Below are 25,884 nucleotides of genomic sequence, written 5' to 3'. Positions count from 1 at the left end.
ATAAATAATATTTTCATTTAATAATGTAAAATGTAATAATGAAAAATATTATAAAATGAGGCTGTGGGTGCCTCCCAGGTCAGGATCCTCCTTGTGGAGGGAGGGAGAAGCTCTTGGCTCTGGGGAATCTGAGCCTGTGAGGACAAACGGGAGCCTCACTCCGCAGTGCCAGCAGGCAGCTGGGGGCTCTTTCCAGCCCTGCTCTTTCAAGGCTCACTTAAAATAATATCGAAAGAAAGAGGCAGATGATAGCAGGTACAAGTATGTGTCTTCTTGTGTTACAGACTCTTAAAGGAAAGGGTAAGATTAGTGCTCACCTCTACAGAGGTGCACATGAAATAACTGGTTCCTGAACCTGCCACAGCCTGTAACAGTCCTCCTGTCACTTTACACAGCATTTTTGGTACTGCCACAGTAGAAACAGTCATTAAAAAACCGAGGAGCAAAGGAAGGATTTCTCTGTGTCTTCCTCACTTCTTTCCTGAAAAAAGAAACGTGTCAGTTGTGCTGTTACTGCTCGAGCTGAACCAGAAGTATTCCTTTGCCATGAAGAGGGAGCCACCCCATGAAAATGAAACCATAACTTATTTCCCCAGAGCTGTTTGCACGCTGCCAGCATGCCATAAAATCCTGCCTCTTTCTGCAGCCCAGGAAAGCACCACAGTGGGGAGGAGAAGGGGAGAAGGGGAGCGAGGAGGCAGCCAGGGCAGGCTGATGCTGTTGAGGCAGGATGGGAACAAAAAGACTCTGACTCCAAAGGTTGCTGAGAGTAAAACTCCGATTTTATTCAAAATCCACCACTCTTTATACAGAGTTTCATTCAGACCAACTCCATTGATCCTGAAGTGAAAACAACCTACACCGTTGGTGCAGAGTGCTTGACGCACAGTGATAAAATTTAACTATAAACAATGCGAACAACAAGAGAAATAAAGAATTATTTACATTCTTTTCCAACAGGTTTCTGCCTGGTTAGAAACTCTCTGTTTCTCTCTGACAGTCTGAGAGCCACAGCAGGCAGCAGCGTGGCTCCTGGGTGAAAGCTGACGTGAGCAGCGGGATCTCATTTCCAGAGGCACGGGATCGCAGTGCGCCGGGATGGTCTGAATGCAGCTCAGAGGTTTCTCTAGGAGCACTGCCCGCAGCTGAGCCCAGGTGAGAATCCTCATCTCAAGGTGACCCGGTATCAGGTTCATCAGCAGGCACCACTTTTCACACACCTCCTTCACCCTGGAGTAGTCCCCAAGCCTGGAAACGTGGCAGCTTGGCGGCTGGCAAGCTGTGCGACTGTCTGTCGCTGCCAGGGAAAATATAAATGATGGCAGTTGCTTTAGCATTTCGATTTCGTAGGTGCTGGCAAACACTCCCCAGCATGAGCTGCTGCATGCAAGTGATGACCTTTAGGAATGCTGGCATCTCCCAGTGCTTAAGAAGCAGGAGCATGAATCAGCAGAAGGGAGCAAGGGGAAAAAAAATAAAAGATAGTTAAAAAGGAGCCTGCTGTTAGCAGTAAGTTAAATAAAATTCTCCTGGTCCTCCAGTCAGATTTATTAACAGTGACCTTGGCACTTGCAGAGCCCCCTGCACAAAAGCCAGGCCCACGCTTGCAGATTTAGTGCACAGTCAGGGCCTTGGCCAGCCCAGTCACCGCATTTCACCCTTTCTGTAATTTAGATTTTAAATCTACGAGGAAACAAACCCATTCTTCCAGCCTAAGCACAAACAGCCTCCAAGTGAGGCTCGGAAAGGCGGGCACAGAGCCCTGGGCTCCAGCTCTGCCCAGACACCTCTGTGACCAGACTCAAAGGAGCAGCACCTTGGGAAAGCCACAGCTGGAGGTCCGTGGTCAGACGGAGCCATGAGCTGCCCACCCAGGGACCATGCACATGGTGCCAGGCCAGGGGAGGCATTTTCTGCAGCCTCTGCTTTGAGGCAGAGCTCCCTCCCAGCTGCCAGGCAATATCCAAACAGTGCTGCAGCCCCTTTCCTGACAAACCCAGTGCCCACAGTCCAGGCTGCCATGTGTGTTTCAGTCCCACCAAGTGTTTTGCAGCTCATGCCCATCAGCCGTGGTCCCTGGACACCACCTGGGCTGCAGAGGAGCTCTGAACCCAGCAGTACAGCGCTGAGCCTGTCTGTGCAATTCTGTTCAGCTCCAGCCAGGATGCTCTGCCTGCTGTGAGTCTCTGCCACATCACCAGGACCAGCCTGAGCCACGGCTCCGGGTGCTGCCCCTGCCTCACTCCTTCCCATACTGGGAAGAGGGACTGTGCCCAGCACAAATGAGACGTGTCCCAGTTTCTGCAGAGGATGTCCCCAGCAGGAGCTCTGTCATTGTGACAGGCATGGGATGAACCCCAGCAGAGCCCAGACTGGATGCTGCGATGCCCCAGGGAACCCGGGCCTCACTGGTGTTCTTTGCACTTTAATTTCCCCTTTTCCTCTCAAGTTTTCTCCTTGGCCAGGGGCTCTGCTGCCTTTGCTGCGATTTTCCAGCAGAGGGGGATGCAGCCTCACCAAAGCCGTCCTCCTTTCCTGAAGCATTTGTGTCCTCACCTCCATCCTCACCCTCACCCTGCCCTGGCAGGGCTCCCTGCACAGCGCAGCCCCCTGTGCCATCGCCCACACCCAGCCCTCCCCTGGCACATGGGCACCGCAGGGTCCTGCAAATCTTCCTCTCTATTTTTGGGAATAAATCCAAAGCGAGGGATGTTATCAGCAATGAGCTGCTCCCAAGAGATGGAGAGCAAGAGAGGAACAGCAAACCCAAGCCCCAGCCTGCCCGAAGGGAACATCTCTGGGCAGTTGTCCCCAGAGGTGTCACAGCTGTCACCACACTCTCACCTTGTACCAAAGGAGCATCCAATTTGCCCCAGCTGTGAGGGGCAAATCCCAGGTGGTGCCTTTGCCTTTAGTGGGGAAGAAGGAGCACAGCTACAGGTACAAAGAGGCTCCCGTGAGCCCAGCCAGCTGAGCTGCACTCATTGACACCAGCCAAACTCACAATCTGTCAGCTGCACTCATTGACACCAGCCAAACTCACAACCTGTTGCCTCAGCACCTGGTGAGAGTCCTGAACTGAGCAGGGGGACCTCCGTGTACATCAGTGCTGAAATCAGGAGCACAGGGAGCACCCAGCCCACTCTGCAGTCTCCCTTGCACTGGATTTTGGGTGCTCTGCTTGTCTGCATTGTCCTTTGTCATCTCCTCTGGAAGTCACCTTCCCTGCTGGCATTTCACGGAGCGGGGCTGGACACCTCACACCATCATGTCAGAGCTGTGCTTCAAGGTTATTTCCTATCAAACGCTCCTCTTCCAGCCATCCAGCTATTTTCTCCTTGGCTAAATCATCTGAAAATAGACTGCAGCCATCCTAGTTCTTCCTGCTTTGTATGCATGAGCAGGAAGGGGAATTTAGGATTTTGCTGTAATGCCATACACAAAAGCCTGCTGGAGAGCATCACTTTGATTAGCTTTTATTATTATACCCAAGAAAACAGAAAAGAATAAGAATAAGGGAGAGCCCAGCATGTGTCTGCTGTGCCTTGCTGCTTCAAGGCTGCTCAGAAAATCTGCCTGGTTGCTCGGGGCCTTCATCAGGAGCATATTTGTGAATATCCAAAAAATGGCTTGGGTTTTATCCTCTTAGTAATAAGGGAGAGAAGGGCAAGAGCACTGTAATGATTTGCTCTCTAGACCATCCCAAAATCTGGGCTCTGGCAATAAAGCAGCCTGACCCCGAGGCCCCCCCTTTCACTTGGTCACCTGCAGGCAGGTGAACCTTTCCAATCCCCCACCACACCACACAGGACACAGCAAAGCTTCCCAACTGCAAGCAAAGGCATCCCAGCTCCTGGAAGTCTGAGACGGAAAACTTGATTTAGATCTGGGAATTAAATTAGCAAAAGGGATAAAAAAGAGGAAAAATATCTTGCATCTAAGCACGCATCTTTGGCAGAATTTATGACTGGAAAAACGTATTGGGATGTGAATTTTGCAGGCAGCTTTGATGAGTGATGGAATGGACCAAAGTCCTTGCTCTAAACTGCCTGAACTTTGAGGATTTGATGCAGATCCAGAGTCTAAATTTCCATTGGGGACTTTCTCATTAAAACCAGAAGCAGAAAGATCTTGTTTGCTTACAGAGGCTGTACCAGATACTAACTTGCCCCTTCTCCCCCTGTGTCCTGGCCACCCCTCTTTATCCTTTCTCAGTTCAGGTGAGTCTTTGTCACAAGGCACTGACAAAACAAGCAGTGCTGGTTCCCCCAGGACATGGGGCACTGCAGTTCTGGAAAACAGAATTTAGTGCAAGCATCTGCATATGGATTTTTTAAACAAATCTCATCCCAAATAAAGCTCATCCAAAGCTGTGGGCACTCCAATCGTGTTTAAAAACACGAGAACACAGGAGAGACAGAATTCAATCGATGCTTCCCTGCTTCCCACCCAGCCAGGCGAGCACCAGTCATGAGACTCACACAGCTTAAATCCCACTGTTACACTTTCCCACCAGACAAATCCTGCTTTATTAAACCAAAGTGCAAGGGAATTAGCAAAACCACCCGTTTCCTTCACACTATAGTATATATAAGCAACCTAATCTACACGCCAAAGCTCCCACCGCTCTCAAAACCTCTCAGCTGGGAATTCCCATCAGCAGCTCACAGTCTCCCTCCTGTCAGCTCGGGATTACCTTTCCCTAACAGGGCACGGGAAGGAGAAAAACACATGGGCACCTGCCAAGCTCATCCCTGCGGCTCCCCTCGCACGGCGACCCCACCTGAAGGAGAACCGCAGGCACGGGATGGGGCAGGGGGCTGCACACCAGACTAATTAGTGCTCGGCTTTGCTCATTAAAGAGGCTCCTTTGGCTGACCTGACCAAACAGTTCCCATGGTTTCCCTCCATCCTTCATCCTGCTGGGGCTGCTCAGAGGCGCGGGGAGGAGAGGGATTGATGAGCCAGGGAGGGATGCCCATGTCACCCCGCCTGCCAGGACCGGCCCGAAACTCTGCTGAGAGAGAAGGAGATGCGAGTCAGCGAGGCAGTTTCGTGTCCACGAGATAAGCAGCAGAAATCAGGGGTAATTGGCAGGGCTGGGAGGACGGAGCTTTTTGTTACACAAGGCTTAATGGGCCTCTTCGGAGGGAGCAGGAACCAGCGAACATTGCAGCCTGGAATAGCGATGTGCTACATCCCATTTCTCAGGAGGGAGGAAGGAAGGAAGGACACGTGAAAAGAAAATAGCAGTAAATGATCCCACTTCATAATTTTTCTTCCTGTAACCCTTCTGGCCTTACAAACAGGAACTTGGTTTAAAACTAAAAATAAAGCCTGATGCCCGTGTCGCAGTTGCAGATGGGTGTTTCCGAGCGCGCCGCTGGGGCTCAGCCCTGTTCTATAAGCAGCCTGGGCCGGGCACCCGAGGAAAGTGCCTGGCTTTGCATTTGCTATATTTACATATCATCAGTTATCAGGAGAACAGGATGTCCCAGGGGATCTGAAATAGGATATACCACACTCCATCTCCCGGGCAGTTCAGCCACGGGCCAGGCCCGTATGAGTGATCCTGTTTGCCCGTCTGCCGCGGGGCTGCCCGGTGGGTGTCACCCACCCCAGCCCGGCTGGCACGCGGGCCACGCTGCTGTGGCATCCCCCACCTCCCTCCAGACACGTGTGGCTGCAGCAGAGAAGAGCCGAGGGGTGGAAAGCTCCTATTTCTCTTTCTGCCACGCTATTTTTTATTGTGAAGGCAGAGGAGATTTATTCTCCCCTACCAACAATCCGGTCTGTATTCTCCTCCACACGTGGCTTCTCACACTAAAGCCCCAGCAGCCATCGGGAGCCTTTCAGTGCGGGGTGATGGGGCAGGAACCAGGCCTTTCCCAGGCAGAGCAGTGCCAGGGCAGGAGCAGAGCCCTGGCACAGCTTCCTGCAGGCCCGAGGGTGGCTCAGCAGGTACAAAGCACAGAGGCAGAGAGGGCAGGTGGGCACACGGAGGGCTGGGCTGCAGCCCCCTGGCCCTGCACACCCTGCAGGGCACGGGCTGTCCCATCGGAAGCACGCGGGGTGCCCTGCCTACCTTACCACCTTGGATTTAAATGCCTTTCTCACACGCTGGGCGTAGCTGCCAAGTATTGTGCCTTCAGTACATCACTCCACCTTGATTTCAAACCACTTCAGCCTGCGTTTGGGAGTGGTTTCCAAGCATTCAGCTCACCCGTATCTTATCCACACTGGTTTCCTTTATGAGCTGCACCCACTAGAGGTCCAGAGCTTTAAATGCAAACCCAAACAAATATGTGGTAGCGCTTCCCATTCCCACTGGCCTGGCCTGGAGTGGGAGTGGAATGAGTCAGGAGTACCATAAAGGAAAGTGAAATAGATCCACCCTGAGCAGATGATAGGATCAGGGCAGATTAGTAGCCTTGGATCAGATTCAAGGGTCAGCATAAATCTTTAATCTCTGCAAAGTCCTCGAGCCTCCCTCCCCTCGCTGTCTCACATGCACACGCACCAGGCATGACTAAACAGCTCTCTGCGGGGATGGCAGACGCTTCAGAAACTCCCGGCTGGTTTTGGTTTGCAAAATACAACAATAAAGCTGCTCTCTGTTCTGCGAACGTGAGAACTTCCCTACGCAGGCACCTCGCCCCTGGGTGCTGGGGGATGCTGCCAGGGACGGTGTCACACCACAGCCACTGCTCCCACCAGCTCCAGGGGCTCACCGGGGACCCTCTGCTTTGCTCTGAGCCCTCAGTCAGGCTGAACCAAGCAAGCGTCGGGTGAGAGCCAAGGACAGTCCCCACCTTGTGCCTTATTAGGTCCTGCCATGGTCTGCCAGCACGTCGTTGCTCATTATTCCTCTGTATTCTCTCCCCACTGCCACTGTGCTCAGTGCACATAATCTGGAGAGTTCCCAGGTTTCACGTGGAGCTGCAAGTGCCTGGCTCAGGGCGGGTGGAAATGCCAGGCTGCCCTGGGAAGGGGCTGTGTGGGAGCAGAGGGGCTGGAGGAGACGTGTGTGCCAGCTTTGCACCCGACTGATGCACTAAGGGGAAAAAAAAAAAAAAAGAAAAAAAAAAAAAAACATAGCAAAAAGCCCTGGCCTAGTTTTTGTTTCACTGTGCTGGGCTCAGGCTCGAAGGATGTGGTTTGGTGGTCAGCACATAAGACAGCAAATGAAAAAAAAAAAAAAATTCCTTTGATTAAATCCAGATCGGGTCTGTGCAAGCTCTTTCCTGTGGCCATCGGGAAATCACAGGAGGGAAAACCCTGCCCACGCTGCCTGTGGCTGGGCACCAAGGGCCGTGACGCAGCCTGCGGTGGCCTGTCCTGCTCAGTGGGGCACTTTGTCCCACGGAGCGAGGTGGCCCATCCTGGCACCTGGGGGACTCGGTCTCTAAGGGGGCTCTGAGCCACCCATCCCACCGTGCTGAAGGCTCCACCTCAAGCTGCCTCGATAGATTTATAACAATTCAAGTCACTCTCACCACCCCTCGGCGCACAAAGGGCCAGGCAAGTTCTGTATAAGAGAATATTTATATATTCCCATAAACATTTTTAAATGGGAAATTGCCTAATGTGCCTTATTAAAGGGAAAGCACGAACAGCTGGCCGAGGGCGCCTGGCAGAGCTGCTGACGGTGGATGTGCTGTTGCTGCTGCACCTCGCAGCTCTAATTGTTTCAGGAATCCTTTGACTCATCTTCCGAGCGGCTCCAGGATCTGAGCAGCGATCTGCGTCTTGCCGGTCTCCTTCGAAACACCTTTGCCTCGCTGCTGGGCTCAGCAGGCTCGTGCTGCAGATGCCTCCTGACCTCAAGTGCCCAGGTGCTGAGCCGGAAAACCCCTCGGTGGTTCTGCAGAGCCGGGCCCGTGCTTCTCACACGTGCGGCGACAAGGACCTGCCCCCGAGCCAGCCCTCACCCCTGCCAGGTCCTGCCAGCCCCACAGTGTCCTTTCTGCCCTGCCAGCCAGCAGTCCTTGGCTCTCCCGGGGCTGCAGGGACGCGGTGAAAGCCTGCCACGCTCCGGGGCGCAGCAAAGCTGTCCCCGGGCTCCCGCACAGCGCCCGGGGAGGAGCTGGGGACACGCACCGGCAGGTCCCCGGCTTCTCCCCGGGGACCAGGGATGTCGCTGAGCGCTGCGGTGCCAGCCTGCTCTGTTACTATGGGGACAAGCGCCACGAGCCCGACAGCGATAAAGGTATAAAAATCCCCAGCAGCTTCGCTCGGCGGGTGGCAGCGGGACCACCGGGGTGCCCCAACCTGCCCCGGTGGCCTCCCACACCTTGCGACACCCATCCCGCCGCTGTGTCGGCCGGATCTGCCAGCTCGGGGCTTGCCCACAGCTGTGGCTGCGCTGTCCTGCCCGCAGCATCCCCGGGCACCCCGTGCTACGGGCACGGCACGGCACGGCACGGGCACCGTGCCCCCGCAGCACCGCGTTTGTACGGCCGGGCAGGCTCACTCACTATTCACCCGGCTGCGCCTGAATTCCCCCGGACCTTGGGACACTCATTTCAGCCACGGAAAAGCTGATGGGCAGCCAGAGGGAAGGGAAAACAGGCAAACGGCCCGGCGAGATGGAGCGGCTGCTGCCGGGGGAGCGTCCACCCCGCTGCTCCCCAGGCTGGGAGATGCCACCACCGGAGCCTCCAGCCCCGGCTGAGCAGCAGCTCCTGGGACGCCTGTGTGGGGTGCTCCCGTAGCTGTCCCGCCTGGGGAAAGGCGCTGCTCCCGTGGGAACGGGCCCGAGGAGGGATTGAGAGCGGCTGTGCTGCCGGCAGGGAGCTCCAAGGACGGCCACAGCTCTCCCGAGGGCATCTCTTCGACAGCGGCCCTTGGGAGGCCCGGTGATTCAAGGGGAAAGCTCTGCAACACTCATTCTGGGAAGTTTCCATTTGAATTGCTGCAAAGAGCAGTTTTTCCATGATAAACAGATTGCTTCAGTTCCCCAGCAGCACTGGGGGGGTCACCGCCACCCCCTCCCTGCACGGGGCCCTGACTCATCCTCCACCCAAAGGCTCAGCCAGGGGCCGGCGTGGCGGGGCTGGGATGGCAGGGCCCTGCAGGATGGGCCACGAGAGGAGCTCCCATGCTGCAGGAGAATCCAGCCCCGGAGCCACCCACACCTCGGTGAGGTCAAAATTTGTCTGAAATGAAGGACCTGAGAAAGCCCCTCGCCAGTCCTGACCAGCAGAGCAGAGCCAGGACCCTTCTGGGGCTCTCTGGGGGGACTGGGCTCTCCATTCCTGAGCCAGGACTCCAGCACTGCTGGGTCAAACACTTGGTAGAGGCAATGCTGACAAGGTCCCTGCCTCCTGTGTCCCACGCCACCAGGAGTTGTGGATGACAGGGGCTGCCCAGCCCCTCACGTTTCCCAGAGCAGCAGCCCAGCCCTGGCAGAGCTTTGGGAGCAAACACCACTCATCTCCTCCTTGGGCTGACACCAAAACCAGGCTGGGTGCTTGTCCCAGCCAGCTCCAAGGCAAACATCTAAGCACAGAGATCAGTGAGAGAGAGGAATCCCACTCCCTGCGCCTCTCTAATCCTGTGGAATAATGCATCCCATGAAGTGCAGTCTGGATCCAGTCCAGCACTCACGGAAGGCAATGACAGACCTCCCACTGATTTCAATGGGAGCAGAGCGAGCTGGGGTTTAATCAGTGTGGTACCAGCAGCAATAGCTCGTCAGCCCCGGCATTTCTGAATACATTAGAACATGTTGCCTATGCCCATAGGTCACATTTCATCTCAAATCACACCAATTTCACAATACGTGCACTAATACCACGAGATAATCGTTGTGACTGCTTCCATTTGGGCTGGAGCTTTACCTGATCAATAGCTGCAGTCAAAGCCCACCAGCAGGTCCCCAGGCCCTGCCACAGCAGGAGCAGAGCACTGGGAAAAGCCCCCAGCATGGCCATAGCCTTATTAATGATTCGGTGTCGAGAATAGAAATAAGAGTTAAATCTTCCCTAAGCTGCTCAGCTGCGCTCTGGTGGTGTACACATCCTCAGGCAGCAGCACGGGCTCCGTGCACACCCCGTGACACGGATAAGCAATATTTCAGCCCTGATAGTTTGCATATTCATCAGTCCTTTCAAAGCAGGACAGAGCTCGGCCTTTTCTCTCGCTGCCACGGCACGGAGGCGAGCGGAGAGCCGCACGGAGGAGGGAGTGCTGTGCACTTCCAGCAGCACCAGGGGCTGAAGAGAGGACAAAGCTGTGCTCCAGAGAGAAACTAATTATTCCTCTGGCAGCCACAGACCGTGGCCACCATCCCTGGGCTGAGCTGTGCTCAGAAAACAACAGCGTGGGAGCCCATCCTGGGTACTGGAATAAAGAGCAGGGCTCAGAGAGGAGCTGAAGTGGAGCACTGGGGGCAAGTCCAAGGCTGTAGTGGCAAGGCAGCCCTTTCCCATCAGCATTGTCACCCTGCAGAGGGTCACTCATGGGCAGGGCTGAGATGGCCGAGGGTCCATCCCACAGCAAACACCCACCTGCCTCAGCCTGGCCTGCCTCTGCGTGGCTGCGAAGATTTGGATGCTGGGGCAACCAGCCCAGGACAGAGCCCAGCCAGCTCCCAGCAGCCCAAGGACAGCAGCAAGCACAAGAGGAACTGGGGGAGCTGCCTTTTATTTCCAGGCATTTCTGTTTCCATCAGCTGTGTGGCATTACCCAGCCTGCTCTGTTTGCAGTTTTAACAAGGCACATGTGGTGAAAAACCCTTCCCGGGCAGAGCTTTCCTGTTTGGCCATTTCCAAAGGCCCTGGATGTGATGGCAGTAACTGCCTCCACAGGGTGACATGCCTGGAGCAGAAACACAGCTGTGAGAAAGACACATATCGAAGAAATAAATTATTCCAAAAGAGGTAGAAAGATTCTCCTCCATTCCTTACACCCTGAGCCGTGCCCAGCGCTCGCAGGGCAGAGGTGCCTTGCCCAGGGCCAGTGATGTTGGCTGCAATGAGCAGCTCTCCCTGGCACCGGCAGGCACCGGGAGAGCTCCCAGGTGCCGTGAGCCGCCCGCAGAAGGACAGTGGGAAAGCTCTGGAACACGAGGGAGCAGCGAGAGCCACATCCCCCGGGTGGCAGCACGCCAGGGTTACAAAACACGGACAGCCCGTGTCGCATAGCCGGGGTCAGTGTCACCAGCCCCGCCGGCTACGATTACACGGGCTGAGCCCAGCAGAGTCATTCTGCCTGCAGCCCTGGGGAGCTCATCCTGCCCCTGCCCCCGCTGCCCGGGCATTCCCAACCCTCTCCTCCCATCCCGAGCATCACACGGAATGTCTAAGTGGGGGGAAAAAAAAGGCTTGCTCAAGACCTGCTGCTTTTTCCACGCTGAGGCAGAAACAGCAATTATCTGGTTCAGTCTGGTGCTGCTGGCCTGGAACATGCCATGACAACGTGTTTCTCGTTTCAAAGCCTCTTTTGTACTAGGACACAGTTCAAGGGATCTTGCAATGCCTGCATTTGTAAACACGCCGCACTTGCAGCTACACGCTCCGCAGATGAAAGCCAAGGCGGAGCACCGGGGCACTTCTCCCTCCTGTGTCACAGCCGGGGACCGGGCACGGGGCAGCGACCCCGGGCCAGCCCGACCTGCCCCCGGGGCTGGCTAACCCCCAGCGCTCCTCAAAAGCCACGGCGCGTTCAGAAAAACGGAGACCTGGAAAAGGGGGGGGCTGATGGGGGGGTGAAAATCACAGCAAAAAAAAATGTGCGTCACTGCAGATTATTTTAGGCCCTGGTCCATGCATAATGCAAATAAGCAGCTCCCGGGGTACATGCCTGTAAAAACCATCCAGTCCCACGGCGCCCGGCCACGGGAGCTTTCCAAACAGGTGGTGAAAAGCTAAAATTATGTGTCTGTGTGTCCTCACCGGGGTTAGGAAAGGCCCTGGCTCTCAGGAAGGCTCTCCCCGTGCCTCCACGGGGCTGGTATGAAACAGGACCGAGACATTAAAAAATTCAGGAGCATTTCTTTCCTTTTGAGGCAATCCTGCGCTCCCACTCAGCGAACCTCACTCGGCACCTCCACGACACCCTTTGATCTGCCTGACCCCGCCGCCCCCTCCCACCCGCTCTTCACGCACACTAACTTCATTTATTTATTTTTTTTTTTCCCAAAATCATTGTATCCTCCTTGTCTGACTTCAAGGAGTCGCTCGGGAAGCCCTATTTATGGGTTGAAATGCTGCTGAAAGAGTTATTGCTGTGTTATTCAGCTGTTGTGCCAAGCCTGCATGGGGATCGGGTTTCTGCTGAAAGGGTGCCAGGCACGTCTTTTTCCAGGAACCAGCAGCCGTATTTAGCCTCCGGCTGCACATGAAAGACTGCAGTCGGAAACGTGACATTGTGTCAACATTTGAGGCAGGTCAGAGCTGGGTGAGACCATGAAAACAAGCCCGGGAACTCAGCACACCCCGGCGGGGCGGGCGGCACGGGCTGTCCCGGGCTGGCACCGTGCCGGGGGTCTCCATCCATCCCTCCATCCATCATCCATCCCTCCATCCATCCATCCCTCCATCCCTCCATCCCTCCATCCATCCCTCCATCCATCCATCCCTCCATCCATCCATCCCTCCATCCATCCATCCATCATCCATCCCTCCATCCATGCATCCCTGCATCCATCCATCATCCATCCATCCATCCATCCATCCATCCATCATCCATCCATCCATCCCTCCATCCATCCATCATCCATCCCTCCATCCATCCCTCCATCCATCCATCCCTCCATCCATCCATCCATCATCCATCCCTCCATCCATCCCTCCCTCCATCCATCCATCCCTCCATCCATCCATCCATCATCCATCCCTCCATCCATGCATCCCTGCATCCATCCATCATCCATCCATCCATCCCTCCATCCATCCATCCATCATCCATCCCTCCATCCATGCATCCCTGCATCCATCCATCCCTCCATCCATCCATCCATCCCTCCATCCATCCCTCCATCTCTCCATCCATCCCTCCATCCATCCATCCTTGCATCCATCCCCTCCTCCCGGCCCGGGATGGATGGAGAGCCAGGGCTGGCAGCTCTGGCAGGGCTGCTGGTGTCCCCACCCGGTGCCCCCACAGAACTCACCTGTCCCACTGGCACTGGGCCAGGGTGGCAGAGAAAATTCCCAGCCCATAAAAGTCTTTTGCTTCCTGAGTAAATATTCTCTCTTCCACTTTTTTTTTGCAGTTTTTTTCCTCTGAGGCTGAGGATCTGGAAATCCTGCAAGTTGTCCCACCACAGGACAAGGGGAGGGGGGGGTGTCAGAATATGAGGACCAAAGGGGAATGAGAGCCATGGAAAGGAGCCAGAAATCAGAAATCCAGGGGGTCCTGAGGCTGGAGACACCCCAGCACTGAGCTCCAAATGCTGTCCCCAAATGGGGTTTCACAGTCAGCTTCAGGAAGATCAATATTTAGCCCTAATTAAAGCAAACATAACATCAACGCTGGGATGTGTGGAGGCCCCAAACACATTAAACCAAACAGCATTTTTTTCTAGTATTACTTAAGCTGAGGTTTCTTTAGCTCTAACCACAGTCTAACAGGAGCATCGGCCTCTCCATGTGGGGTCCTGGAGGTGCTCAGGACTGAGCAGTGCTGCCCCAGTCAGACACTGAAACCACTCGCCACGTTTTGTGATTCATCTGCACAGTGAAAATCCCAAATCCCCCCTCAGAACTGCCCGTGCCCCATCCACACACAGGCAGCACCGCTGGGAAACTGAGTCCTCCCACCCATCCCTTTGCTTCACCCCTCTTTTGCCTTTGGGGGACGTCTGGGGTCGTCGTCATTCCATCTGGAGCCCAGAATCCAGCAGCACTGCTGGGGAGGTGGGAGGGAGCCCGTGGTGGGATGGGGACCCTCCCCCACCATGGGCTGCCCTCGGGCTCATTTTGTGGCACTGGGAGTAGAGGCTGCTCCACCACCCCCAGTGCCAGCTGGAATTCCCAAATCAGGGACACCTGGGGCTGGCAGGGATCACTCCAGCAAAGGCAGGACCTGACCCTGGCACTCCTCAGCCCCAGGGGTCTGCTGGGCACCAGCCCTGGCAGTGCCCGGGCAGCTCAGACACAGGCTGAGGTGCTGAAGTAAAAGCAGCTTGCAGCAAGTGCATTCTCCTGCAGGAACTGGGCAAAGCCTGGGGAGATGCTCCATCCTCCAGGGTGAGGGGCTCCTCTGCACAGAGCTTGGGGCCCAGGAGCCAAACGCCAGCCACAGGGAGCACAACGTGACATCAGGAGAGCAGGAAAGCTAGCCAGGCTCTCCTGGCACCTCCCTGCAGTCTGGAAGGAAAAAAAGCCCTGAAGGTGCCAAGGGAGTTAAAATAAATAAATATCCCTGGTGACACGGGTAATGGGACCCTGAGCTTCAGGCAGTGATGGCAGAGGAGCTGTGGGGGGAGCAAGGAGAGCCCTGCTCCCTCCTGCACCCCAAAATCCCTCATCCCTCCTGAACCCTGAAATCCCTCATCTGCCCTGTGCCATCCCCTGCACGACCACGAATGACCCTGCTCAAACATTTCAAAGCACAGGAGGCAAACCCTTATCTTCCACAGGAAAAGAATTATTTTATTAAGCATTTTTAAACAGCTACTTAACATTTACTCAAGATAAAAATATGTACAATATCCCACCTTGAAGGCAGCTCCAAAATATAAACACTGTACCTCTCCCGAGAGAAAAACGGAATATTCTTCTCTTCAAAAAAAAAAAAGACAACCCAGAAACAAGAATACATTCATATTTCTCACTTCTTTATGCTCAAGTAGTTATACAAATAATAGACATCTGAAACCTTTTAACTTTTAATATATTTATATAATATATATATATTTATAACAGGATTTTACAAATAAAGGCAACAACTGTATACCAAAAAAACCCAAAAAACCAACAACAAAATAAACGTTAGAACACAATCTGCAATCAAGCATAGTGCATCTCAACAGCTGGTGCAATGGGAGGGCGACATGAGGATCCAGACAGGGGTTCTGCTCACCAGTAAGGAAAAAAAAAACCTACCAAAGAGCACTGCCTTCAGCAGTGACGTTTGGGGTTTTTTAATGAAAAAGAAGCTGAACTGGAGAGGATGTTCCTCTGCGGAGGAAGCCCCTGGCAGCTCACAGGACCAGTGTCACCACCCGAGCCCTCTCTCCTTAACGCGGGGATGTGAGCCAGCTTTGCCAGGAGGAATCCAGCTGCTCAAACCCTGCTGGCTCCTGTGGAAATCCCAGCCTTGCCATTGTCCCAAGGCACTGCCAGGGGCACGTCCAGCAGGGATGGCACTGCCAGCTCCCTCCGGCAAGAGCCCGACCTGCCCGGCCGGGAGCGCCGCGGGGATTGCCCGGGGAGAGGCTGGAGCCGGTGCCAGCAGGGAAACCAGCCCAGGGACAGCTCCTCCCGACCCGGAGATCCCGGGCACGGCTCCTCCCGACCCGGAGACCCCGGGCACGGCTCCTCCCGATCCCGGGCACGGCTCCTCCCGATCCCGGGCACAGCTCCTCCCGACCGGGAGATCCCGGGCACGGCTCCTCCCGAGCCGGCCCAACGTAGCAGCTCGAGTTACAGGAAGGGCACAGGTTAATTTATTTATTAGATGAACGCCATGGAAAGCTCCAAGCAGCAGCTACCTTTTATTTGTTAAAAAAATACCTATCTAAAAGTAAAGGTGTGGAGAGAAACCTCTCTTAGGTCTGCCTGACCTGTGTGTGACCAGGCAGTGACTGCTGCCCTGCTCCTCCTGGTGACATTGCTGCCCCTGCAGTGACCAGTGCCCTGCTCCTCCTGTGCTCACAGTGGCATTGCCACCACCACACCACAGTGATGTTTCCCTGCTCCTGCTGTGCTCGTGGTGGCATTGCCACCACCACCAGTGACACTGCCCTGCTCCTGCTGTGCTCGTGGTGGCATTGCCACCACCACCCTGCCACGCTCGGGGTCACTGGGGCACCAGTCCAGCCAGATGAGCCAGCGGGGCCGTTGCCTCCAGAGCCGCTCAGGGAAGTACCATGGTTTATATTCACTTATTTTGTATTTGCAGACCCTAGAACCAGGTCTGCCCAATGGAATATTTCTTCACAGTTTTGCAATAGATTCGCAGCTGACCGAGTCAACTGTTGTTCTGTAGATGTGGAGAGGGAAGAAGGGAAGGGGCCAAGCACAAAACCCTTCTTTAATCTTTTGGAAGCAGTTGTCAATCGCTAACCTGGGCACATCCTTCATCCCTCTCCAAGCTACCTGACAAGTCAGAGAAAAGGGATTTAGCTTCCTACGCACAGTGAACCTTGTCCCCACACCTCAGTCCAGCCAATATATAAAAGTGAAACAGTCTCTCAAACTAAAAAAAAAACAGAAAAAAAAAAAAAAAGAAAAACCAGTCACACTGCGCTCAGTCTTTGGTTTCCAAGTTCAAAGGAGGAATCTGCTTCAAAGCTTGAAGCAGAGCCGAGGAGTCGATGGGGGAATGGGCCGGTACAGGAGAAGGGAGTCTCTGGGGCATCAGCAGAGGGGGGGAGATTTTGTCGGGGTTCATGAAGCCCGTCAGAGCTGCGGCAGAGGCCGGCAGGCTGGGGTACAGCACGGGGACCGAGGCCGGGTACCAGCACTTCTCCAGCATGGGCAGGTAGGCGGTGGCGGACGGCGGGATCAGGTAGAAAGGCAGGCACAGGGGAGGCTGGTGAGCGTGGGGGCCCAGGAAGCTGCTGGAAGAGCCCATCATGTCACTGCCAAAAGGGCCCTCGTCCTGCGGCAACTCCAGCCTGCTCCTTTTGGCCGGCGGGTCCTCAGTCTCTTGCTTAATAGAGCTTATTCTCTCCTGGACAGCGTACTTGAGGTCGGTATCCTTTTTGAAATAGGGCTGCTCCGCTTTGGAGTCGCTTTTCTCCAGCTCGCCCCCGTACCCGCTGTCCGTGTCCGTGTCGCTGCCGCTCTGCTCCCCGCTGGAGTGAGCGAATGTCCGCTGGATCACGGGCACGCAGTTCTTCCCGTGGCCCTCGCCCGCCGCGCCCAGCGGCGCCGGCTTCTCCTTCAAGTCCAGCATTTTGGGAGGGATGTCCCCGGCCTTGCGGGCGGCCCCGCCCTGCAGCACCTCGCTGGCCATCCGGTGCAGGTGGCTGACCAGCTGCGACGACTTCAGCTCCTTGCCGTTCTCGTGCTTTGCCAGGTATTGCAGCATTTCCTTGGCACACATCTGGAAACCGGATCGAAACATTTCCTGGCTGGAATCAAGGTTTCTCGATGACAGGTCACCTAAGGAAACATTAACAGAAAGAAATTAAAAATTAACAACATGCTAAATAGTTCCATTTCCAGCTCCGAGGCGGACCGGAGGCGACGCTGGACTTGGGTTACAGCACGGCCAGAGGGGAAAGCACTGGCCAAGCTGGAGTCTATGAACAGAAATCCCCAGATTTCTGCAGAAATGGACAATTCCATTGGAACATCCACCTGTCCGCTTTTACATAAAAAGTTCACGTAAAGTGCTGCCTGCTTTTTTTTTGTTATTTACTGTAAAATCCACCTTCAACAGGTACTGGAGTGCGGGGAGGGGAGTGAGTCAAGCTGTGGCTTCTCCAGGAAACCCCCGGGGAAGGCAGGGCACCTCGCCCTGCACCTCGGGGCAGGGAGCTCCCGGCCCTGCCAGCAGCTCCACCAGCCCCAGGGGACTCCACTGCTCCACTGCACTCCCTGTGGCTGCCGGGGCAGGGACGGCACCTCCCAAAAATTCGGGTTTACTGTGTCTGATTCACGTGAGAGCCACATGTGAAAACAGCAGGAGGAAGTGCATCTAAGGCTGATAAGCTGAAGCACCGGGTCCCCTCTGCCTGCAGAGCACAGGCCAGCTCGGTTATAAAGAAACTTAAAAAGCTTAAGGTTATTTGCTTTCTATACACACTTAAAAAGGTGTGTATAGAAAGCAGATTTATATCTATTTTCAGAGAAAAACAACCAAATAAACCAGACTGCGTCACAAGCACAAATGGGAAGAATCGAATGGCTTTGGAGAGAACCTCACTGCAAACCTGGGCTGCAACTAAAACTACTTAAAACCCAGTTTAATTTCAAACAACTCCCAGGGCACTCTGCATTGACCATCTTGAGCAATGCATCATTTTTTGTGAAAGCTCATGAGCAAAGCCTGAGAAAATGACAGCAGGAAAAGCCAGAATTCCTGTCCCCTCCCTTCTCGGTACCAGGGTGTCACAGGCACATTTCACAGGCTCCCCAGGGAAAGCCCATCACACACACACGGGCTCCCACCCTGCCGGCCGGACACTCACCCGCCTGCAAACCGCTCTGCAAAGCGATGATCTTCTGCTGCTGCTGCTCGATGAGATTGGTCAGTGCCTTCACGTGCTTCAGGGTGAGCTCCAGAACCACAGCCTTCTCCAGGTGCCCTAGAGTCTGGGAGCACAGGGACAGGTTGGCACCCGCCGCCGGCTCGGCCAGGCACGCAGGAGCCGCCGGTGCCTCCCCGGGAGCCGCGGGAGGACGGGCACGGTGAGACCCGGAGCAGGCGGGACTACCGCCGGCAGCATTGCACGGAAATAAGTTAAAAAGCCGGCTACGGAAAAGGCTCTCACGGAACCCTGTGGGTACTTTCGGACCAGCCGCATAGCCCGGAGAGAAGCGTTTTATTTCTGGGTCCTGCCGCCCCTGGCGTGACCGGGGCGGCCCGGCCGGGGACAGCTCTCGCCCGGTGTCGGGGGCGGTCCGGCGGGCAGCCGCAGCTCCCGGGGAAGTTTGGGACGCGCTTACAGCCTGCCCGGGCGTGCGGCACCACGGTGGAAAAAAAATAAAAAATAAAAAAAACCCCAAACCCAGCCCAAATCCGCGGTGAAGCGGCAGCAGAGCGCTGGGAGCTCCCCCCGTCCCTCCGCTCGCACCTACCGTCAGCTTGAGGTGCTCGGGCAGCAGGTCCTTCAGCTGCGCGATGCACTCGTTGATCCTGTCGCGCCTCTTCTTCTCGATCAGCCGGTGCGGCAGCTTGTAGGTCTCCTGCGGGGCCGGGGCAGCGGGTCAGCGGGGGGACAGCGGGGGGACAGCGGGGGGACAGCGGGGGGACAGCGGGGGACAGCGGGGGACAGCGGGGGGACAGCGGGGGGACAGCGGGGGGACAGCGGGGGGACAGCGGGGGACAGCGGGGGGACAGCGGGGGGACAGCGGGGGACAGCGGGGGGACAGCGGGGGACAGCGGGGGACAGCCCGGCCCGGCCCCGCTGCCGCCGCTCCTCCCGTCCCGAGCGCGCCGGGAGCGGCCGAGCCCCCGCCCCGGGAGCGCTGTCACCGGCCGACTCACCCCGTGAACCCCCAGTTTACCCCGTTAATCCCCAATTTACCTTCTCACCCCTCACTGTACCCCATCACCCCCCATTCACCTTGTTGTCCTCGCTCCTCTTTAAGCCCCTCCGGGGCTTGTACACCTGGTACATGTGCGCGAAGTCCAGCCTGCACGGGCGAAAGGAGAGCAGCGCGTTAGCCCCGCGCCGGAGCCGGCGGCGCCGCTCCCCCCGGAGCCCCCCGAGCCCCCGAGCCCCGCTTACCCGGGCAGGTCTCCGCTCTCCAGGGCGGGCAGCTTGCCCAGGCAGCCGGGCGGGGGCTGCGCGCCGGGGACGCGCTCCATGGCGGGGCCGCGGCGGAGCGGGCTCAGGGGCTGCGGGCGCCGCCGCCGCTGCTCATGCCGCGCCCGCGCCGCGCGGGCTGAGGAGCGGCGGGCGGCCGCGGGCCGGGTTAAATGCGGGCGGGTGGGTGGACGGGAGCGACGCGCGGAGCCCTGTGACCGCCGGCACGTCTGGCGGCCGCGCCCCCGCCGCCGTCACATGAGCCTCACGTGGCGCCGGGCGGGCCGGCTCCGCGCCCCCGCACGTGCGGCGCGGCGCGGCGGGGCCGGGCCGGGCCGGGCCGTGCTGTGCTGTGCCGTGCTGTGCCGGGCAGTGCCGGGCAGTGCCACCGCTGCACTGTGCTGTGCTGTGCTGTGCCATGCCGTGCCACCGCTGCACTGTGCTGTGCCAGCACCGTGCTGTGCCAGCGCCGTGCCGTGCCGTGCCGTGCCGTGCCGTGCCTTGCTGTGCCATACCAGGGCATACACTGCTATACTGTACTGTGCTATACCGTGCCATGCTGTGCCATACCATGCCATGCTACATACCATACCATACCATACCATACCATACCATACCACACCATACCATACCACACCATACCACACCATACCATACCATACCATACCATACCATACCATACCATACCATACCATACCATACCATACCACACCATACCACACCATACCATACCATACCATACCATACCATACCATACCATACCATACCATACCATACCATACCATACACTCCATACTGTGCCATACAATGCCATACCATGCCGTGCTATACCGTGCCATACTACGGTGTGCTATACCATGCTATACCGTGCCATGCTGTGCCATACCGTGCCATATATTGCCTTATGTGCTGTGCCATACCGTGTCATACCATACCATACCATACCATACCATACCATACCATACCATACCATACCATACCACACCACACCACACCACACCATACCATACACTCCATACTGTGCCATACAATGCCATACCATGCCGTGCTATACCGTGCCATGCTATGCTGTGCTATACCATGCCATACCATGCCATGCTGTGCCATACTATGCCATACACTCCATACCATCCCATACACTGCCATACCATGCTGTGCCATACCATGCCATACACTGCCATACCGTGCCATACTATACCATGCCATGCCGTGCCATGCTGTGCCATGCCGTGCCCTGCCATACCATGCTGTACCGCTGTTGTGTCCCGAGATCGGGGAGAAAGAAAAAAAAATAAAGGAAAAAAAAAAAAACAACAAAACACCCCCAAAGAGACACAGACACAAAACACGGACACAGAGAAAGCTGCAGCCACGGAAAGTTTGGAAATGTGGGGGAAGAAATAAAGTGAGAGTCGCTAAAATGTGGCTCTGGGGAAGTGGCAGTGCTGCAGGGAAGTTTTGGGGTGGGAGGACCCCATCGCTGGGGGTATCCAGGGCTCGCAGCAACTTGCTCCAGTGGAAGGCATCCATCCCTGCCCATGGCAGGGGGCTGGAACGAAGTGGGCTTTTACGTCCCTTCCAACCCAAACCATTCTGTGATTCTTTGACCAGCAGGAAATTCTCCCCTGTGAGGGTGGGGATGTGCTGGCACAGGTTCCCAGAGAAGCTGTGGCTGCCCCATCCCTGGAAGTGTTGCATGGAGCAACCTGGTCTAGTGGAAGGTGTCCCTGTGCATGGCAGGGCGTGGATGATGGTAACTTTAAGGTCCCCCCAGCCCAGACCCTTCCATGCCATGCCATGCCATGCCCGTGCCAGCCCCTGGACGCCAGCGGTTGCACAACGCCGAGCGATGACAATGGTTTGTGTGTACCTGCCAAGGCAGAGCTCTGCTGGAGGGCCGTGGTCACTTCCCTGCTGAGTGCTGAGCAAGTAGAGGCAGGCTTAGCTGATAAAAGGTGCATTTACCAAGATAAGGGAGCAGCAGAGCTCCAGCACTGAGCTGCTGCTACTGCCTGCAGAGTTCTGGCTGCTCCACCCTGGCAGGAATCCGAGGGCAGGAGGTGCTACATGACAGCACAGAGAGGTTTTAGATGGGTGATGGAGACAGGCTGTTTGAGGCTTACCCCCGCCCAAAGGTGTCTGTTGTTACCAGGAAGAATCCCAAGGGAAGTCAGAGCCTCAGAAAGATGCTAGCCATACATGCAAGGTCTATAAAACCCCCAAATCTCCCCTACAAGCTCCCAGCAGCACCTCCAGTGTGAACACCACAGCACTGGATCAGTGACGTGGGGCTTCCACAGAACAGATGTTTGGGTTGTCCCACTCAACATGGTCCTCCCAGCGTTTGACATCCCAGCCTGCAAACCCGGTGATTATGGCCAAGATCATGGAATCCCAGAATGGTTTGGCTTGGAAGGGACCTTAAAGACTTCTCAATCCAACCCCCTCCATGGGCAGGACCCTGAGGGTCTCTGTGGTGCCACAGCCCCGGCGCCGTGCAGGAGAGGAGCTGGGACTGAGCACGGAGCTCGGAGTGCCACAGAACCACAGCAGAGCTGTGACCTCCCACAGCAGAGCTGCTCTTTCCTGCAGGCACTGAACAAACTCGGCAAGAAGCATCAGGGGACATGAGGGTGATGGTTTCTCCCCTGCTGCAGCTCAGGGGACCAAAACCAGCCTCAGTATCGAGCCCTGGAGCAGAGGGTTTGCTCTCTCTGTGTCCCCAAGACCAAAGCTGTTCTTTTCCAAACAAAGAGTGAAAAAAACACAGGCAATTTTTCATCTGTCCCATCACTGACCCTTCATCCAAGGCAACAGAAATAATTAGAGCTTGCTACAGCCTTTTGCTAATGAAAAATGAGGTTTGGGGCCAACCTGCTCTGCATTCGAAGTTCAAGCTCCAAGAGTACGTGGACGGCTTCATGCCCGTGGATTGTCTGACTCCTGCATGCTCCTTCAGATATTCGGTACATTCCTGCAGTGGGTGGTGAGCCACAAATCAGGGTCAGAGGTAATCCCCAATTATTTAGCCCTTTTACTGTTCTCGTGCTTGCCAAACAATTCTCCATATCAGGATTTGCTCATGACCTTAAGGGACGTTGCCAAGGATTTAGGAGTCCCCCTAAAAAGGAGGATCCAAATGAAGTTATTGCATTCTTGGGCATCAAGTGAGATTGCTCGAGAGTTGAGTTACATTTTCCCGGGGATCAGTTTTCATGAGCAAGGACTGATGCAATCATCAATTCGCCTTCTCGCTTGTGTTTGCTGAATTATTTCTACATGGAGGGCTCCTTTACACCACACGATTCAGGCAGTACCAAAATGTTTAAAAAGGCTGAATTCCCTCAAGCCATCCGTGGAGCAGCAGCTCTCCTGAGCACTCCTCCAGCAGGGCTGGGAGTCACAGGACCGCGACAGCTCTGTCCAAGGGGATTTGCAGCTATTTACAGAGGCACGAGAAGGTGAGAGTCTGGGGGCTGGTTTGGGGGTGGGCTGGGAATCCGAGACTCAGGATCTGCCCCTTCCCCGGGACTGTCCCCTTCCGACCGCAGGGATTTGGGGGAAAACGTTCCAAAAATCCCTGGCACTGCTGTCTGATGGAAGCCTATGTGGGCAGCGCCGGGAGTTAACAGATGGGTTGTGGATTCGAGCTTACGATAAGGTTACTGAGGGTGGTTTTGTTTTAAAATGTCTCTTACTTAATATATCCATGAAGGCCAGGCATGTGCCTGTGGCCTGTAATCAAATCGCTGACTCTCCCCTCTCCCATTTCCAGCAATCCCGGCTCGGGTTACTGGCACCGGAGGTGAAAGCTCAGCCCCGCCGAGGCTGGAGCGGGATGCGCTCCGCCTCGGCATCCTCGGCCCCGGCAGGAACACCCCGTGCTTTCCGCAGCAGGAAAAGCCCAGCGGGAGCCAGGCTGGCTCCGGCAGAGCTGGAGCGGGGCTCTCTCCGTGCTCAGCAAACGGGACGGCTCCGCTGCGCTCCCGGGCCGGAGCGGAGGCTCCGGCGGGGACGGGCAGCGCCTCCATCCCCGAGGATGTGCGGGCAGTGGTCCTGCAGAGTGCGGGCAGGGGGGATGTGGCCAGGCAGCAGCTCCCAGGAGAGCCGCACCTCTCCTTTCCCAGCCCCGTGCCCGAGGCTGTGGCAGAGCCCACACCCCTGAGCCAAGGCCGGTCCCAAGGGACGCCGTGGGACCTCAGCGCAGGGCGTGAGGAGCAGCTTGACACCCACCAGGGCTCCGCCTCAGCCTCCTGGGAGTTGCAAAAGCCCGATTTGGTGTGAGGCCGGCTGGGTTCAGCTGTGTGAGACTCTCGATGGCGCAGCTGGCCGCGCTCGCTGCCGTGGGACCGTCACGAGTCAGAAGCCGAGATTGAACATTGCAAATACGCGCATCCATCGCTGCTTAATTGCACCGGTTTAGGCTGCCACGGGCTCTGCCTGGATAAAGCGCTGGGAAAACACAGCAGGAGCTGTTGTCTGTGCGCCCTCCCTCCGGCACGACCCTGGAGCGCTGCCGGGCACGTGAGAGCTGCGGGAATGACGCTGGCATCGCTCAGCGAAACTCGCCCGAGGACTATTCAAATGAAAGCCATTCCCCTCTTTGAGCTGCGATGTTTGCCAGCACCCAGTGCGGCAGTGGGAGGAACATGTAGGTGGAAACTATTTGGAAGTGGCAAAATGTGTGGCCATTAATAAGAGACTTTAGCCCACTTTGATAGCGTGTTTAATGAAACACGCCGGCTCCCCGGTGACACGCTGCCCTGCCAAGCCCCGGCAGCTCACGCTGTTTAACCAGTTCCCCCCCGGCTCTTGCACCATCTCGTGAGAAAGAACCCCGGGCGTGCACAGCCGGCACACCCCGGGGCTGCAGCGGCCTCAGCTCCGTCTGCACGCAGCCTAATCACGGAATCAGGGACCCGTGGAACGGGCTGCCTTGGAAGGGACCTTAAAGTTACCCAGTTCCACCCCTGCCGTGGGCAGGGACACCTCCCACCTGCCCGGGCTGCTCCCATCCAGCCTGGCCTTGGACAGTGCCAGGGATGGGGATCCACCACCCAGGAACCATTTCAGAGGTGACATCCTGGCTGCTGCAGGTGGGGCAGGGCACAGCGAGGTGTGACAGCAGGGTTTGGAGGATGAGGATGAGGAATCGCTTCTCCTCCCGCTGCTGGCGTTGTCTGGTGGATGCTCTGCACAATGGGATCTGATCACATCCCTCCTCCTGCCTCACATCAAACAGTGAGTCAGCGCTGGAGCCCCATCAGATGTCTCTGCCTCGCCTTTCATATCTGGGAAGCAGAGAGGATGGTGCTCTGTGAGTATGCAAAGCAAGGAAAGCAGGGTGCCTTCAGATCTGCCACTTGGAAAATACCATGTTATTTATTTTCCACTGGCACCCACGTACCCCGGCAGGAATCAACACCACTGAGGCTCCCAGTTGTTCTTTTGGGGGATGCAGGTAACAACAGCTACGGGGCCGAACTGCATCATGGCTGAGTCAAATATTAACATAGAGAATATTCTCCACTTGCTAATTGAGTCCAAAAAATTACACACCCACCCCTAAAAACAATAATAAAATAAAGCTGGGTCAGGCAGAAGAGCCCAGGAGTGTGTTCCTCCTGCAGTTCATGTGAGGACATGAGTGAGTTAAACCTTGGCCTCTCAGCTCAAGGCTTTGGGACAAGTGTGTGTGAGCTCCCTGCCCATGGGGCTGTGAGGCAGCCGAGGGCCAGGCTGGGGGGAGTCGGTTCCAGCTGCAAATGCCATCAGCACAGGGGTGAGCAGGGGCTGCTCCTCAGGGCGTGGGGCACAGGTGAGGCTGTGGCAGGCCAGTGCGGGGAGCTGGGGGCTGCAGTGCTGCCTCGAGGTGGTGGAGCCACCACCTCTGAAAGGGTTCAAGAGCTGTCTGCATGGGGGACACGGTTTAGGGGTGATGGTGGGACTGGATAATCTTGAAGATCAACTTTGCTGATTCTGTGATCCCACGTGATTCTGGGAAGGGGCACACCGGGAACCCAATGGGCTTTGCCAAGATGCCACCAGCTGCTGTGGCTGGAGCCAAGGGAGAACAAGCCCATGTGCTGCACGTGGCCTCCCTTAGCTCAGTCTGGTCTTTGTGTGATCCCACGGGACCTGCTTGGAGGGCTCGGGATGTCCTCAGCTGGCTGAGGGCTGCAGTTGTCGGGGTTAAGGTGGGTGGGCGGCTGTGCTGGGGGAGGAAAAGGATTCCTGGCACTCCAACTCATCAGGACTTAATGAATATTTGGCCCCTTGGAATAAATGGGATG

At 56.1% G+C, this 25,884-nt stretch overlaps 1 protein-coding gene and 1 long non-coding RNA gene across 2 annotated transcripts; both read right to left on the bottom strand.

Annotated features, from left to right (window-relative positions):
- Positions 1 to 760: 760 nt before the first annotated feature.
- LOC144246986 (uncharacterized) lies at positions 761 to 5,009 on the bottom strand. The gene is made up of 2 exons (XR_013340703.1): positions 4,880 to 5,009; positions 761 to 1,425 (listed from the first exon to the last, which is right to left on the bottom strand). It is a non-coding gene; the product is annotated as an uncharacterized LOC144246986 (long non-coding RNA).
- A 9,570-nt stretch (positions 5,010 to 14,579) lies between these two features.
- Positions 14,580 to 19,691, bottom strand: BHLHE40 (basic helix-loop-helix family member e40). Its single transcript, XM_021528993.3, has 5 exons — positions 19,574 to 19,691; positions 19,409 to 19,478; positions 18,921 to 19,028; positions 18,311 to 18,434; positions 14,580 to 17,279 (listed from the first exon to the last, which is right to left on the bottom strand). The coding sequence occupies exons 1-5, from the start codon at positions 19,651 to 19,653 to the stop codon at positions 16,420 to 16,422; spliced, it is 1,242 nt and encodes a 413-aa protein (XP_021384668.1). The 5' UTR covers positions 19,654 to 19,691; the 3' UTR covers positions 14,580 to 16,419.
- Positions 19,692 to 25,884: the final 6,193 nt, after the last annotated feature.

This window comes from Lonchura striata, chromosome 12 (assembly GCF_046129695.1).
Source record: "Lonchura striata isolate bLonStr1 chromosome 12, bLonStr1.mat, whole genome shotgun sequence".
NCBI lineage: Eukaryota > Metazoa > Chordata > Aves > Passeriformes > Estrildidae > Lonchura > Lonchura striata.
Note: the sequence above shows the minus strand (reverse complement) of the source record. Positions and strands in the feature narration are given on the sequence as shown.

Coding starts and splice junctions, on each gene's coding strand:
- BHLHE40 (XM_021528993.3), bottom strand. CDS start 19,653: ATGGAGCGCGTCCCCGGCGCGCAGCCCCCGCCCGGCTGCCTGGGCAAG. Junction 19,479..19,573: donor GAGAGCGGAGACCTGCCCGG/GTAAGCGGGGCT, acceptor TCGCCCGTGCAG/GCTGGACTTCGCGCACATGT. Junction 19,029..19,408: donor AGAGGAGCGAGGACAACAAG/GTGAATGGGGGG, acceptor CCGGCCCCGCAG/GAGACCTACAAGCTGCCGCA.